The sequence below is a fragment of the Mobula hypostoma genome, chromosome 9 (assembly GCF_963921235.1).
Source record: "Mobula hypostoma chromosome 9, sMobHyp1.1, whole genome shotgun sequence".
Lineage (NCBI taxonomy): Eukaryota > Metazoa > Chordata > Chondrichthyes > Myliobatiformes > Myliobatidae > Mobula > Mobula hypostoma.
The window spans coordinates 5,507,257-5,522,792 of NC_086105.1; the positions used below are offsets into that span (position 1 = coordinate 5,507,257).

Genomic DNA, 15,536 nt, shown 5'->3' on the forward strand with positions numbered 1-15,536 from the left:
ATTTTGCTTCACTTCTGTTTTAGATCATACCTCCTACCTGTAATGCTTCTGAGGTGGATGTGCAGACCAGTGTTGCCAGTGTACCCATTCCAGCTGGAGGTCCAGGCAAGGCAGTGCCTGTTCCACCTCCTGTAGATGTTTCTTCCGCCTATCAGTCTGTCCAACAGGTCTTTGCTACTCTTTCTACTCCAAAGACTACAGTGGAAAAAGAAAGTCTGAAAGAAGAACCTGAAGCGGAAAAGACCAAAAAGGACAAGGTAAGTACAGGAAAGTCTGTAATTTATTGAATTACATTTCTGTAAAACATTTATATATGTTGAAATCAGAAAGCAGGAGGAGGCGATTCAACCTGTCAAATCTATCTATCTAATCTTAGATTCAAATCTTTTAATAAGTTTTTGAACCTATGTATTAAGTAATGGCACATATGGTTTATGTGGTGCACTTTCATTGGTCCTTGATCCATATTAGTTTAGTGCCCCCATCTGTCATTGATCTTGTACTGTATAGCTACTGTATAATATGGGACTACTTTATGTTGTACAGACACGTCGTTGCATGCGCTATTAGGCACATATTGAGCATATGCTATTAGGCACGTATTGATCTGTACGTGTGTGTTCAGTTCGTTTTCAGTCAGTAAAGAACTCTGTTAACTTAGCGCCCATCTCCAGCATTTTTATTTATAACATTGTTGTGTAACCCGGCCACATACGCAACAAATTGGCGACAAGGTTAATTATCCTACGTCGTATCGGAACGCCAGGTTTTAGTTGATAACGGCACTCGAAGGACAAGCGTAAGGTACGAGCCAAGGAGGGGGAGAAGGAGGCCGCGAGTCCGCAAGGAAACGGAACCACAGCCGTGGGTTGGGAATGCCAGGAGACAAGAGCACAGTCAGAGCCGCAGCACGTCCAGCCGAGACCACAGCCAGCGCTGACCCCAGGGGCTGATGGTCTGCCTGCCCCAGAAGGGAGATAAAAAGGAGTGACACATGCATCTAGACAGAGTGCACTCAGGACGCTAGCAAAAAGGTCACTAAGTCAAAAAAAATAAAGGGACCATGGCTAAATTAACATAACAAGAATGGTATTGTTTGGAACCATTACAGCATTTGATAGTGGCATTGAAGACTGGGCAACTTACATTGAAAGAGTGGAGTTATATTGTGATGCTAACGGTGTTGATGATGAAGAGAAAGCCAGCGTCTTACTCAGTATTATGGGAGTGAAAACATACGGCCTGCTACGGAGCTTGTTAACCCCTGAAAAGCCAGCTGACAAAACATTCAAGCAAATAGTAGACACTCTCCAACAGCATTTAAACCCCAAACCATTGGTCATTGCTGAAAGATTTAAATGTCATAAACGGAGTCAGAGCAAAAATGAAGGCATTTCTAAATATTGTGTTGAATTGCGCAAATTATCAGAACATTGTCAGTTTGGAGCTGGTCTATCAGACGAATTGAGGGACAGGTTTGTGTGTGGCATGCACTGTAAAACCACACGGAAGAAGCTCCTGTGTGAAAGAGACCTTACATTCGAGAAAGCGCTAAACATCGCAATATCAATGAAAACAGCGACATGGGGTGCTTCTAAGATACAACAAAAATCTCTGGAATATGCCACAAATACAATGTCGCTGAACAGAAATGAAGGAAAGAAATGTTACCATTGTGGGAACAGGACACATGACCCTGATGATTGTTGATTCAAAGACAAAGAATGCAGAAACTGTGGCAAACAGGGCCACACTGGCAGAGTATGCAAAGCTAGTAAACTGCAGAAAAAGGGCAAAATACAGAGAAACAATAAACCCCAGAAAGAAAAATACAACGATGTACACAAAATGAAAGAAAGTAATTCTGATGAAAACGACTCAGACAGAAGTGAATTGTCTTGTCTGCAGCTTCACTGTGGAAGAGACAGATGATCGAAGAGTAATATGGATCACTCCACAAGTGGCAGGGGTGAGACTGAAATGGAGTTGGACACATCTCAGCTCTAACAGCGATCTCTGTACAAGATTACAGACGATCGTTTTTTCACGTACCTCTGAAACAAACTAAACTACTGCTAAAGACTTACACAGGACAGAAATGTAAAATTAAAGTGACAGTGACCTACGGAGACAAAACACAGCAGCTGAACCTCTATGTACTGGAAAATGGAGGACCACCGTTGTTGGGACGTGAATGGCTCAGGAAAATCCAGCTGGATTGGCACACCATCAAGGCACTAGATGTGTCACAAAGGAGGGCAGCTCGGTGGGGAAGATGTCCGCAGCTCTCCTCCCACCCATTGTCGACTATTCAATGAACACAGTATCCGTAGCCTATCGGTAGCCATGACTCGGATGAAGATACAGAGGATGCAAGGGAGACAGATACTGCCAATAAGCAGGGTGATGAAGACTACCTGGAGGTAAAAGAGCAGGTGTACCAGGAGAAGTTGACATCTCTCAAAAGACAGATATAGCAGTTACAGGAAGGCACTTTGCAGGAGTATCAGAAAAGGATGAAGAAACTAGATCAGCAATACAAGGAAAGAATACGAAATGCAGAGCTTTTTCTGCAACTGGAGACAGAACAAGTGGAAAGGAATTATATTAAAGAGAAGAAAGCAGCAGTGAAGGAATTTGAAGATAAAAAGATTGAGTTAGAAGAAAAGAAAAAGGTGATTGAGAATGAGAGGCTAACAATGAAACTCACAGGAGATTCTATGGTGGTAAAGCCAATAATGACTAGGAAACTAAGGAGGAGACCTAATGACCTTGTTCCAATTACAGACAAAAAATGAAAACCTGCACTTGCACAGTTAAGTTACTTGTTATCAGATGAACGGCTAATGGAAGATCTGCAAACCCTCAATGAGCTTAAATCTCTGAAAAGACCGGCATCTTCGTCCTCTCCTGAACAGTTTCCTTGGGAAAGATCCATGAAAATTAGTCATCCCTTAAAAGCTCTTGGACAAAATCAGTTCCATTCAAACAGAACAGCTTTCGCACTAGGTAAATCTTGAACCAATCATTTCCTCCATTGAGAATCATACACTTAATCCTTTGCAGGGAGGTTCCTTTTACACGTACATATTTTGAATCCTCAGCCAATGTGTCTTGTTTTGCTTTTGCACAAAGAAGTTGGGGAACAGCATCAAAACAGAGATGAATTCTGGCAACAAACTGTAAGGTTTCTATTGTTGTATTTTCACACTTGGGCTAAATGTGCGTCTGAAGGAATCGTCCCTCTTGAGTCAGGTCTGCAATCTCTTCTTGCACTGTGCACAACTGGGAGTTTTCATACATAGAGTCCTCCAGACAATTCAGAAACTGTGCATGGAGTTCAGTCTCATTTCCTTGACCAAGATTTGATTTGTGAACTTCGGACAGATAGCACTGCAGGTAATCCTTAATATCAGCAAAACTACTTTAACAGCAGCTTAAGAACAATGGAACGAACAACAGGATTTCGACCAACTGCTTCATCGAACAGTGAAAGATTACTAGTAAAGTACTGATTTGTGAGTCATTGGATTGCCCTGACTTTTGAATAACCAGCAGAGACAGCAGATCACCAACCACTTCTTTTGTTGGTGGCAAGTCATCTTTGAAGCAGACCATGGAAACCAAAGCTACGAAAAATGCATCATGCCTCTTGCGAAATATGAATAATTTTGCTACAGCTTCACTGATTTCTTCTGTTACTGCTGGTACATAATCATTATCTAGACAAGTACAGCACAGTGGGCAGAGTCGTCCCCCCCCCCAGACTTGAGTTATAAATGGTCTTAGACCAACAGTAAAAAGCAAGCTTGTTATAATTTGATATTATTATGTTACTTTGTTATAATTTGATATTACTAAGTTACTAAGTAAACAATTGGTATGTGTCTGTATGTTAAGGGTAAACATTTGTTTAGCATTGTGCCCCAGTTAAAAAAAACAGTTGATACACTATTAAAATAAAAGGGGAGGAGTGTACTGTATAGTTAGTGTATAATATGTGACTGCGTTATGTTATAGGGACACATGGTTGCATGTGCTATTAGGGGCATATTGATCTGTACGTGTGTGTTCAGTTCGGTTTCAGTTGGTAAAGAACCCTGTTGACTTAGCCCCCGTCTCCAGCGTTATTATTTATAGCTTTGTTGTGTAACCCGGCCACATACACAACAGATCTGATGTTTAGACCTTGTTCTGAGTTTCGAGTGATGCCTTGATTAAAGGTGGTTGAGACCATAAGACTTCAGAGCAGAGTTGGGCCATTTGGCCTATCAAGTCTGCTCCACCATTCCATCAGGCCTGATTTATTTTCCCTCTCAATCCCATGCTCCTGCCTTCTTGTAACCTTTGAGGTCCTGACTAAGCAAGAAACTGTCAGCCTCTGCTTTAAACATACTCAATGATTTGACCTCCACAACTGTCTGTGATAATGAATTCCACAGATTCACTACTCTCTGGCTAAATAAATTCCTTTTTATTTCTGTTCTGTATGAACATCCCTCCAGTCTGAGGCTATGCCCTCTGTTCTACACTCACCCACTATAGGAAACATCCTCTCTATATCCATTCTATCCAGACCTGTCAATATTCCATACCTTTCAGTGAGATCCCACCTCTCTTCTATACTCCTAGTACAGGCCCAGAACCATCAAACGCTCCTCATATGTTAACCCTTTCGTTCTTGAAATCATTCTTATGATCCTTTGGATCCTCTCCAATACCAGCATATCTTTTCTTAGATAAGGGGCTCAAAACAGTGTGGTCTGACCAATGCCTTATAAAGCCTCAGCATTACATCCTTGTCTTCACAAAATAAATGCTAACATTGAATTTGCCTCCCTTACCACCGATTCAATCTGTAAGTTAATCTTTAAAGAATCTTGCACGGGGACTCCCAAGTCCCATGGCACCTTTGATTTTTGAATTTGTATCCCATTTAGAAAATAGTCAATGCCTTATTCCTTCTACCAAAGTGCATGACCATACACTTCCCTATACGAGATTCTCCCAGTCTGTCTAGGTCCTTCTGCGGGCTCCCTGCTTCCTCAACGCTACTTGCCCCTCCACTTATCCTCGCATGTCTGTAAACTTGGCCACAAATCTATCTATTCCATCATCAAAATCATTCACATACAACATGAGGAGAAGAGGTCCCAACACCAATCGCTGCAGAACACCACTATTCACCAGCAACCATTCAGAAAAGGCCCCTTTATTCTCACTCTTTACCTCCTACCAGTCAGCCAATCTTCTATCCATGCTAGTACCTTTCCTGTAATGCCATGGACTCTTACCTTGTTAAGCAGCCTCATGTGTGGCACCTTGTCAAGGCCTTCTGAAAATCCAGGTAAACAACATCCACTGACTCTCCTTTGTCTGTCCTGCCTGTTGTTATTTCCTCAAAAAATTCTAACAGTTTTGTCAGACAAGATTTAAGGAAACCATGCTGGCTTTAGCCTGGTTTATCATGTGCCTCCAAGTACCCAAAACCTCCAACATCTTCCCAACCACTGAAGTCAGGCTAACTGGCCTATAATTTCCTTCCTTCTTCCCCTCTCCCTTTTTAAAGAATGGAATGACATTTGTAATTTTCCAGCCCTCTGGAACCATTCCAGAATCTAGTGATTCTTGAACGATCATTACTAATGCCTCCACAATCTCTTCAGGTACCTCTTTCAGAACCCTGGGGTGTAGTCCATCTGATCTAGGTGATTTATCTACCTACAAACCTTTCATCTTCCCAAGCATCTTCTTCTTAGTAATAGCAACTACACTTACTTCTGCCCCCCGACACACTCAAATTTCTGGCATACTGCTGAGGTATTACATAGTGAAGACTGATGCAAAATACTTATTAAGTTTCTCAGCTATTTCTTTGTCCCATTATGATCTCTCCAGTGGTCCAATATCCACTCTTGCCTGTGAATGTTCTTTATACAGTATATTTCAGTATATTTGAAAAAACTTTTGGTACCCTATTTAGTATCATTGCCCAGCTCCCTTCACATTTCATCTTTTCTCTCCTCACAGCTTCTTAGTTGCCTTCTGTTGGTTTTTAAAAGCTTCCCAATCCTTTGACTTCCCACTAATTTTTACTGTATTATATGCCTTCTCTTTTGCTTTAATGCTGTCTTTGACTTCCCTTGTCAGCCACGGTTGCTTTATCCCTTTAGAATTCTTCATCTTTGAATGGTACCTATCCTGCACCTTCCAAATTACCCCCCAGAAACTCCAGCCATTGTTGTTCTGCCATCATCCCTGCTTGTGACTCCTTCCAATCAACTTTAGCCAGCTTTGCTCTCATGACTCTTAATTCCCTTTACTCCACTGTAATACTGATACATTTGATTTTATCTTCTCCCTTTCAAACTGCAGGGTGAATTCTATCATATTATGATCACTAGTTCCTAAGAATACCTTTACCATAAACTCCTGAATCAAATTTGGTTCATTACATAACACCAATTCCAGAATTGGCTTTCCCCTAGTGGGCTCAATAACAAGTTGCTCTAAAATGTCATCTCCGAGGTATTCCACAAATTCACTCTCTTGGGATCTAGTACCAACCTGATTTTCCTAATCTTCCTGCATATTGAAATTCCTGTGACCATTGTAACATTGCCCTTTTTACATGCCTTTTCTATCTGCCATTGTAATTTGTATCCCACATCCTGGCAACTATTTGGAGTCCTATATACAACTACAGTTAGGGTCTTTTTAGCCTTACAGTTTCTTAACTCTACCCACAAGGATTCTACATCTTCCGATCCTATGCCACCTCTTTCTAAGGTTTTGATTTAATTTTTTTACCAACAGAACCATCCCACCCTGCCTACCTGCCTGCTATTTCGATACAGTGTGTACCTTTGGATGTTAAGCTCCCAATTGTGATATTTTTTCAACCGTGACTCGGTGATACCCACAAGGTTGTACTAGCTAATCTAATTGTGCTACAAGATCATCTACCTTATTCCATATACTACATGCATTTAAATATAACACCTTCAGTCCTGTATGCATCACTCTTTTTGATTGTGGCCCTCATCCTTCTGACTGCAATTTTGCCCTATCATCTACCTGCCCTTCTTCACAATCTCACTATAGACTGCATCTACTTGTATACCCATTCTCAGCTCTATCACTTCACTTCCCATCCCCTTGCCAAATTAGTTTAAACCCTTCCCAACAGCTCTAGCATGCCTGCTCCGCAGGTATATTGGTTCCCATCAGGTTCAGTTGTAACCTGCAGGTCATGCGTTCTCCAGAAGAGATCCCAATGATCCAGAAATCTGAAACCTTACCCTCACACCAATTCATCTGCCAAATCATCGTGTTCTTACCTTCGCTGACACATGGCACAGGCAGCAATCCAGAGATTACTACCCTTAATCTCATCAGAATTGTATGTTTAATTTGTATCCTATTAATTATGGATGTACATTTTTCCCCAATACATAGAAATGTACCATACAGGAAAGAGCCGTAGAAGAGGTGAAACTAGCCATCAAGCCTTACTACCAGAAGAAGGACATTACCAAGGATGAATACAAAGAAATTGTCCGCAAAGCAGTGGATAAGGTAACATTCTAAATTACATTTTAACTGTACCATGATTATCTATGGTGATTGAAGAAAAACTAGAATACTCTTTAGAAGGGGAGCACTGATTATTTTCATATCTGGTCACTTCAGTTTAATTAGTTTCTTTTTAGTATGCCAGACCGAGAGGAATAAACAGATGTAAATTATCATTTATGCAGTTGTTCTTCCATTAGATCAAATTTCCCAATTTGAGGTCTGCGGACCTATTGCTTAATGGTATTGGTCCCTGGCATAAAAAAGGCTGGGAACTCCTGCATTAGGGCAATTTCTAAAGAGTGTAATAATTGCACTTGCGAGCATTTAAAAACTAATAATTAAACAAGGATTGTCACAAGAATTTGCAAAGACCGCAGTTGAACATGTTGGGCATACAGAAAGAGTTGTTATGCAGATAGTAGTTTTAAGGAGTTCCCAGAAATCTTCATTGTATCTCCTAGATTGATGAGCGGTGGATGGAAAACGGCATCTAATGGAGGAGTTCATAAGATGCCATTTATTGGATGTGCTGAGAAGTTAGAATGTGTTTTGAACAATGATTTGGGCAGGATTTGATTGAGGGTAAATATTAAAGTTTGTAGAACCCTGGATGTGTGACCTGCAAAGTTTGCAGGGATACAGCAGGAAGACATTGACAGGCTAATAACTTTGTTCTATATACTAAAGGTGAATGTAGATCTGCAGTATTTATAAAACAAAGTGAATATATCTCATAACTAGTGTAGTGATAACAGTAGTGGATCAGTAAGCCAAAAGCTTGAATTAATGAAGTAGAAACAAGTTTAAATCTGCCAAAGTATCTGGAGAATTTTAAATTAATAGCAACTAACTACATCTGGACTGGTAATGATGAAATAATAAGAATACTTTTCATAAAAGTTCGGCTTCCTGAGTGAAGAGAGTTTTTTTTTAATTTGGTGAGGCCTGTGTGACCCCAGACAAACTAATGTGGTTAACTTTCTGAAATGGCTTTGAAAATCTTTCAGCTCAAATGGAGCTTGGAACAATTACTAGGCTTTATCATTGGTGGATAGAAATGAATGAAAGAAGATATTCCAATCTACTTGTTACACTCCACAGATTATCCTTGGTCTGATCAGTGGCAAGTAACATTAATGCCACAGAATTATAAGCAGTGACTATCTCCAGCTGGAGATACTCCCATCATTAAGTCTCTGAATCAAATTTATATGACATCCAGGATTCAAGGTACATTTATTATCAAAGTATGTGTGCAGTATACAACCCTGAGATTCAACTTCCCCACAGACAGCCAGGAGACAAAGGAAAACCATGGAACCCACTCAGAGAAAAACATCAAATAGTCCTCTCTCCTGTGTGCATAAATGACAAAAAAAGAGCGAAAAGCACAAAATATAAAACGCAAAATGTTGTTTGGCAGCAGCAGCATGGTGTGAAGTCATAAAATTCTATAAATTATAAAAATTAAATAAATAGTGGAAGTTAGGGTATAACAAAGTAGTATTCATGCGTTCTTAGACCATTCAGAAATCTGTTCCTGAAGGGGGAAAGAAGCTGTTCATAAATTGTTGGGAGTGGGTCGTCAGCCTCCTGTATCTCTTCCCTGGTGGTAGTAACAAGAAGAGGGCATGTTTCATTAATATAGATGCCACCTTCTTGAGGCACTGCCTCTTAGAGGTGTCCTCAGTGGTGGGGAGGGTTCTGCCCATGATGAAGCTGGCTGTGCAGCAATTGACACCCCAGCCATTGACAAGAGACAACGGAATAGTGTTGTAGAATGGTTTCCACTTGCCTGGATGATTACAATCCCGACAACTCTCAAGAAGTTTGACACCACTCCAGGATAAATCAGCTTGTTAATTAGTACTACTGTATCTTAGTGACTCACCTCGTCCAGTCCCAACACCACCTCCCAAGCACACAACCCTTAACACCAATCATAGCTAGAGTTTCTGCTATATGGAAATGCTGTCAAATTGAAAATTGATGTTTCCACTGCTGTCTAAATCCTGGAGCTAGCTCTGTAACCTCACTGGATGAAACTTTGCATATGGACATCAGGGGTTGTCCAGTCCTCTGGAAGGTGGTTCATGTCAATGAGCTATGAAGTATTGAGCTCGCCACTGCTGCTGTGGTCTCAAAAATCAATCAACGAGGGTTCACTTCATGAGCAACAGGTTATGGCTGAATAAAATCATCCATAGGTTTAGTATGAATTTTCTGGTTTTGTCCAGATCCTTTAAAATGAAAATTAATTTGAACAATTAAATATGAAATTGTATTGTACAGATTTATGATATTTACCAGAAGCATATGGGAGATTACAATTATTTCAATGCATATGTAGAGTATGTGACACACTATTTTCATGTCAGTATTAAGGAAGATGCCAGAATGAACAGGAAATGAAGTGATAATGGTGTTCAATTTGACAGTATTTTCCACATATCTGAAACTAAGATGGGTTGGTTTCCATCTATTTATTTAGTATCTGAAATCCAAATATTACAAAAAAAAATTGGAAACAGCCACCAACCTAATAGGAGATAACAAGCCAAAAAAAACATATGTAGCTTCAAACTGAGTAAACAAAGTGCATAAGTAAATATTAAAGAAAAAAGAAAAGAAAAATAAAGTTAAATAAGAAACTATCATGGGTGCTTCAAGTGCTCATGCTGAGCTCATCAATTTCATCAACTTTGCCTCTAACTTCCATGCTGCCCTTAAATTCACTTGGTCCATTTCTAGAGCCAAACTGTTGACTAACATCTTTTATAAACCCACTGATTCCCATGGTTATCTTGACCATCTTCCCACCCTAGCTCCTGTACAAATACTATTCCCTTCAGTTACTTTGTCTCCACTGCATCTGTTCCCAAGATGATGCTTTCTCTGATGTCCTCCTCTTTTCAAAGAATGGATTTTCTCTTCCTCCACCATTGATGCTGCTCTCACATGCATCTCCTCCATTTCCCAGACATCTGCAACCTATCTTCCCAGCACCTTAACAAGGATAGGTTCCTCTGTCTTCAACTACCACCCCATGAGTCCCCTCAATTTCTACGATCTTCAAAGAAATCCTACCACCAAACACATCTTCTCTCCCCCCCCCCCACTCTGCTTTCTGCAGGATCACTCCCTCCATGATTCCTTGGTCCATTCGGCCCACCTGGCTATACCTATCACCTTCTAGCTAGTCCTTCTTGCTCCCCCCACACACACTTTTTATTCTGACGTCTTCCCCGCTCCTTTCCAATTCTGAAGAAGGGTCTCAGCCCAAAACATCAACTGTTTATTAATTTCCATAAATGCTGCCTGACCTGCTGAGTTCTTCCAGCATCTGCAGACTTTCTCATCTTTCAGAAAATATCAAGTCAATGATTTAATCTGATTTCAGCCTCCAAAGAAGGGAGCTAATGGCAAACACTGCAAAGAAAATTTTACAACTCATTAATCAGAAGTGTTCCCTTTCTCTTCTCTCCAAATATTGTGTAGATAATGGATATGACCTTCACAATTGCTCCATCCTACCCTTCTTATTCTCCACTTGCACATAACTGACCCAGACACCGCAGACACACACACCTAATTTTGGGATGATCCCACCTTTGATAAAACACTTGATACCTCAGGTCTTTAGGTGGGTACAATTCAGGTAGGTAGTAATTGTTTGGAACTAAAAAATTTTGCTGTAAGTGGGGAGTAATGAAAAGCCCTTACTTACCCGTGCTCTACTCTTGCCCCAACCCCAATGTTTCAAATTCAAACTGGGTAGAGTATCTTGTCCCCTGGGTAGGAAGTGTCATTACAAAGAAGATACAGCAGTACTTCTACTTTCTTGGAAGTTAATCAAATCCACCATTTTTATTTGAAACTTTGACAAACTTCTATAGATGCATAGCAGAGAATATCCTGATTAACCCAGGCACATTTCCTTTCCCCCACCCAGCACCTGTCACTCTTCTCTCTCCCTCCAGATCCTTGCCCTGAAATCCTTCAGCTACATTCTGACTTTCGGTTTCCTTGCCTGACTCTCCCTATTTTGTTACTTTATTTTATTTTTTTATTATGCTCATCAATATTTATACAATTATCCCTTACTTTTAAATTCTGCTTTCTGTGTAAAATTCTAACCAAAAAATTATTGAAGAAAAATCATGTCAAAGCAGATGGTATTTTTGAGTTTTGTTGGTCTTTTTCCATTGCATTCATCAAATGGAAAAAAACTCTTTAGTTTTAAGATATCTTAAACCTTAACACAAACTTTTTTTTAAGTTTCTACCTATATGTTTGCACTTCATAACTGCACGTGTATTAAGTTGATCCACTGAAATCTGTATCTTCATTTTTAAGGTTTGCCATAGCAAGAGTGGTGAAGTAATCCCTGGAAAAGTAGCCAACTTGGTAAAAGCGTATGTAGAGAAATATAAACATGCAAGGAAAGGGAACGCAAAACAAAATCCTGAGGAATGCAGTATCATTGGGAACAAATCTGTTTAAATGGTGTAAAGATATCGCAGATTGATTACCAGTGTTAACATGAACCCAGTGTAGAATGATGAATAGGAAATTTGTTTTCCATTGGTTTATATAATTTTCCTACAGAGATTTTTTTTTTAATTGAAGCGTTTGGGACATCACAATAACATGAAGTGAGAAGCATGCTGTTGTTAGTTATCTGGAGTTGCGAGGATAATATGATCTGTCCTGGCCCTCCTGTGGGCTGTCAGTAAATCAGCTGTATAAATGTGATATTTGTTTAGATGATTTCCTAATGTATCAAATTATCTTACTGATTTTTTTTGTTAACTCTACTTAGTGTTTTTGTAAACAGTTTGTATGCTGTACAAATGCCTCCAGGTTTAACTGGAAGGATGTGGATCATGTAGTTGCACTGAAGTCTGGCAGCTGAGGGCTGATCAGCTATTTCAGTGCATTTAGGTTCTCAACAAAAATGATTGCTTAACTCTGCTAGGACTGTCGCTCAGTGGGAAAATGTTTGATAAAAGATTTGACTCTATAGTTTCATTTTTGAGAAAAGCAGAAAAGAATGGTTCAAAATGTGATAGTATTCTGTAATACTTAACCTACACACCGAAATAAATTTTCTGCTGCTTGTCAAAACTGTTTCTGGGTCTTGATGAACGTGTATCTGGGTTTAAATTTGTTGAAGATCAGATGAGAAATTTGTATTTCTTCCCAAAAGTGTAATCCTTTGTAGAAGTATTTTTGTTTGATATTCAGGTGATGGTATTCTATTAGTACATTGCATTAGCTGCTGACATGTTCTGTTATCTTTAAGTACAATTAATTAGTGTGGCAATAGACAATTTAAATACTGGGGATGAATCTCATTTTGTAAATGCCTGTATATGATCAAATATTGAATGAAGCTCAATTTTTTCTGGTACTATCAAGGTTCTGGATTTCTACAATGCCCTAAACACTATTGCCAGCAGTGCTTCAACAAACAAGATCTGCTAATACTGGTGCAGACCAGTATCACGTGCTTGCTGGTTATAGTGTGATGGGAGTAACACACATACATGGTTGGTGCCACCTTTGTCTTTTTCAGCCATTCTATTTTTTTATGTCCCTGCCCTGCCCTGGGATTGCTTTGTAGTCTTATCTAGTTATATTACCAAGAAAATTGGCACATTTCACAGTGGAACATACTTGCATTTTTGTGAAAAGAATGACACATTTTACATTGGAGATACATCCAATTTCCTACAAAACCCTCAGAGCAAAAATATACTAATGAAAGGAATATGTATGAGAAATTTATTCTAAGATGATGAAACCAGTAAATTTAATATGGTTCAATAATGTTGAAAGTGTGATATTAACATTGTGAATTATGTAATATGTTTGACAATGGAATAATCTTGAAAGCTGTGTATATCCAAAGTTGCTTACCATTTTAAGTATTGAATATCCTTCATTAATATTCATAGACTGCCTATACAAGGCAGAAAAGGTTTGAACAGATCATTAGAAAATAATTGAGTTATGGTAAGTATTTGAACTCTATAACTACAAAGACTTAAGTTTCCAAACATCTTGTGTAGCTTTTGTAAAAGTTGTTTGTTCTCAATAGGCTTTGAATGTATTTCTTGTGACACTGGTATTGATCTCTTTAGCTGAAATGATTCAATAAGTGATGGGGCCTTTAAATTTTCCTTAAATAGAAGAGAAATTTTCCCTCTTGTATTGAAGAAATTGTGGGTCGTAATTTAATTGATAATTTTAAATTATGGAACATTGTGATTTATTGACCCCCTTAAACAATCAAAGCAAAGTTTATCAGGTGAGGGCCATGTTAAGCAGGATTAGCATTTACAAGTCATTGGTATAGTTTGCCTCTGCAATTCCATATTACTAATTATCTGCAAGTGATTGTTGTGCATTTTGGAATCTCAAACTGTAATTGCCCAGCACCAAAGATTGCTTGAATTTACCTCTATAGCCAGTTGTGAAGAAGTGGTTTTCTGTTGATAATTTGTTTATTGAGCTAATGAGGATAAATCTTAGATGTATTTCAATGCCTCAATATATCAGAAACATTGCTGATATTTGCTATCACTGATGCAAGCAAGGCTCTTTGTACAAATCGTTCAGCTGGAGCTAAATGGCTCTCTGGCCAGAACTTTATACCAAAAGGTACAAGCTTTGGTGAAATCCACTGAAGTGACTTATTGTCTCACTGATTCTCAGATAATCCATTTTGTCACTGCTGATCAAATTACATTGTGGTTTATTGGAAGCTGTAATTGCAGGTAAAAGACTGGTAATGTATTTCACATACTTATAACCAGGATGTTATCCAGGCCAAGCATCTGCTTAATATTATGGAGACTAAGTACCAGATTTTCTCTGGTGCATTTTTAACCTGATAGATATTGGCACTAATCAAGCTTAGACCTTACCACCACCTAATCAGATGCTCCATTATTTTAATACCCTCTTTTCATACAGATTATGTGCAGTAGAATGATTTCTTTAAAAATGCTTACAAATGGTTGTTGGCTCTGGCATGGTGATTTTAATTTCTTTTCAGTATGGTAGACTGGTGCAGGTATTTGTCTCTTGGATTGCTCAAAATGTATTTTACCTATCTTGTAAAATAGTTCTATTGTTTGATGTACATAGTTTAAACTAATAAAACCCTTTTGGTTTGCATTGTAAATTATTTACAAAAGTCTTACTGATCCCTTCAGTGCCTAAGGCATTGGATCTAATAGACTAATTTCCAAGCAAATACTCAACTCTCCATAAAATTGAAGGTGGATGAGAGAACCACCTCTGCAAGCTTTGGCAGGAAGTTATCTACACCATCTTTTTCACGTTATAAGTTTACTATTATATTGTTGAACTTGTTTCCAAACTGTGAATGAAGAGAATCTTTAAATATTTTGACAACAACTAGAGTGGTTAAAATAATACAGAATAATATAGGCTGCAAGGGGAAATTTTCAGTTTATATAACACCAGATAGAATGATATTGCCCAATAGTAAGTGCAGTAGTATATGGCGGAACATGAACTTCATATAATGGGTCAAATATCAATAGGCAAAACTAAAATTGGTACGATTGTAGAAATTTAAAACACTATTTAGCAAAATAGTGTTGGTATTTAGATACTTGAACAAGGAGATCAAAAGGACTTGATTCCTCTTGAATTCTGTGGGTTCTGAGATGGCTCAGGCTGAGCTGCCTTGGGTTCGAGTGCAACACACTCCTTTAATTGTTTAGACTAGGCTTCTGTGCTTTCATGCTGAGTGAAGACTTGGTTCTTAATGCCATTTTGAGTGATCCTTTGTTTTGAATGGGTTATTAGCGTAAGGTTTTTAGAAACTTTTTTACGTGTTTCTTCTTTCCATCTGTGCCGGCCTGGAAGTGTTTGTTTACAGGAAATGCAGTAGCATGACCTGCCCTTCAGAGCTGATTATC

At 38.9% G+C, this 15,536-nt stretch overlaps 1 protein-coding gene across 3 annotated transcripts in view; it reads left to right on the plus strand.

Annotated features, from left to right (window-relative positions):
- The window catches only part of scaf11 (SR-related CTD-associated factor 11), an 89,807-nt gene extending 75,139 nt beyond the window's left edge, over window positions 1–14,668 (plus strand). For all 3 annotated transcript variants that reach the window (XM_063057665.1, XM_063057664.1, XM_063057666.1), the window contains 3 exons: window positions 24–257; window positions 7,459–7,578; window positions 11,935–14,668. In XM_063057665.1, the coding sequence (XP_062913735.1) occupies window positions 24–257; window positions 7,459–7,578; window positions 11,935–12,081 (501 nt within the window). In that variant the 3' untranslated portion in view covers window positions 12,082–14,668. The remainder of the gene's footprint in view (window positions 1–23; window positions 258–7,458; window positions 7,579–11,934) is intronic.
- Window positions 14,669–15,536: the final 868 nt, after the last annotated feature.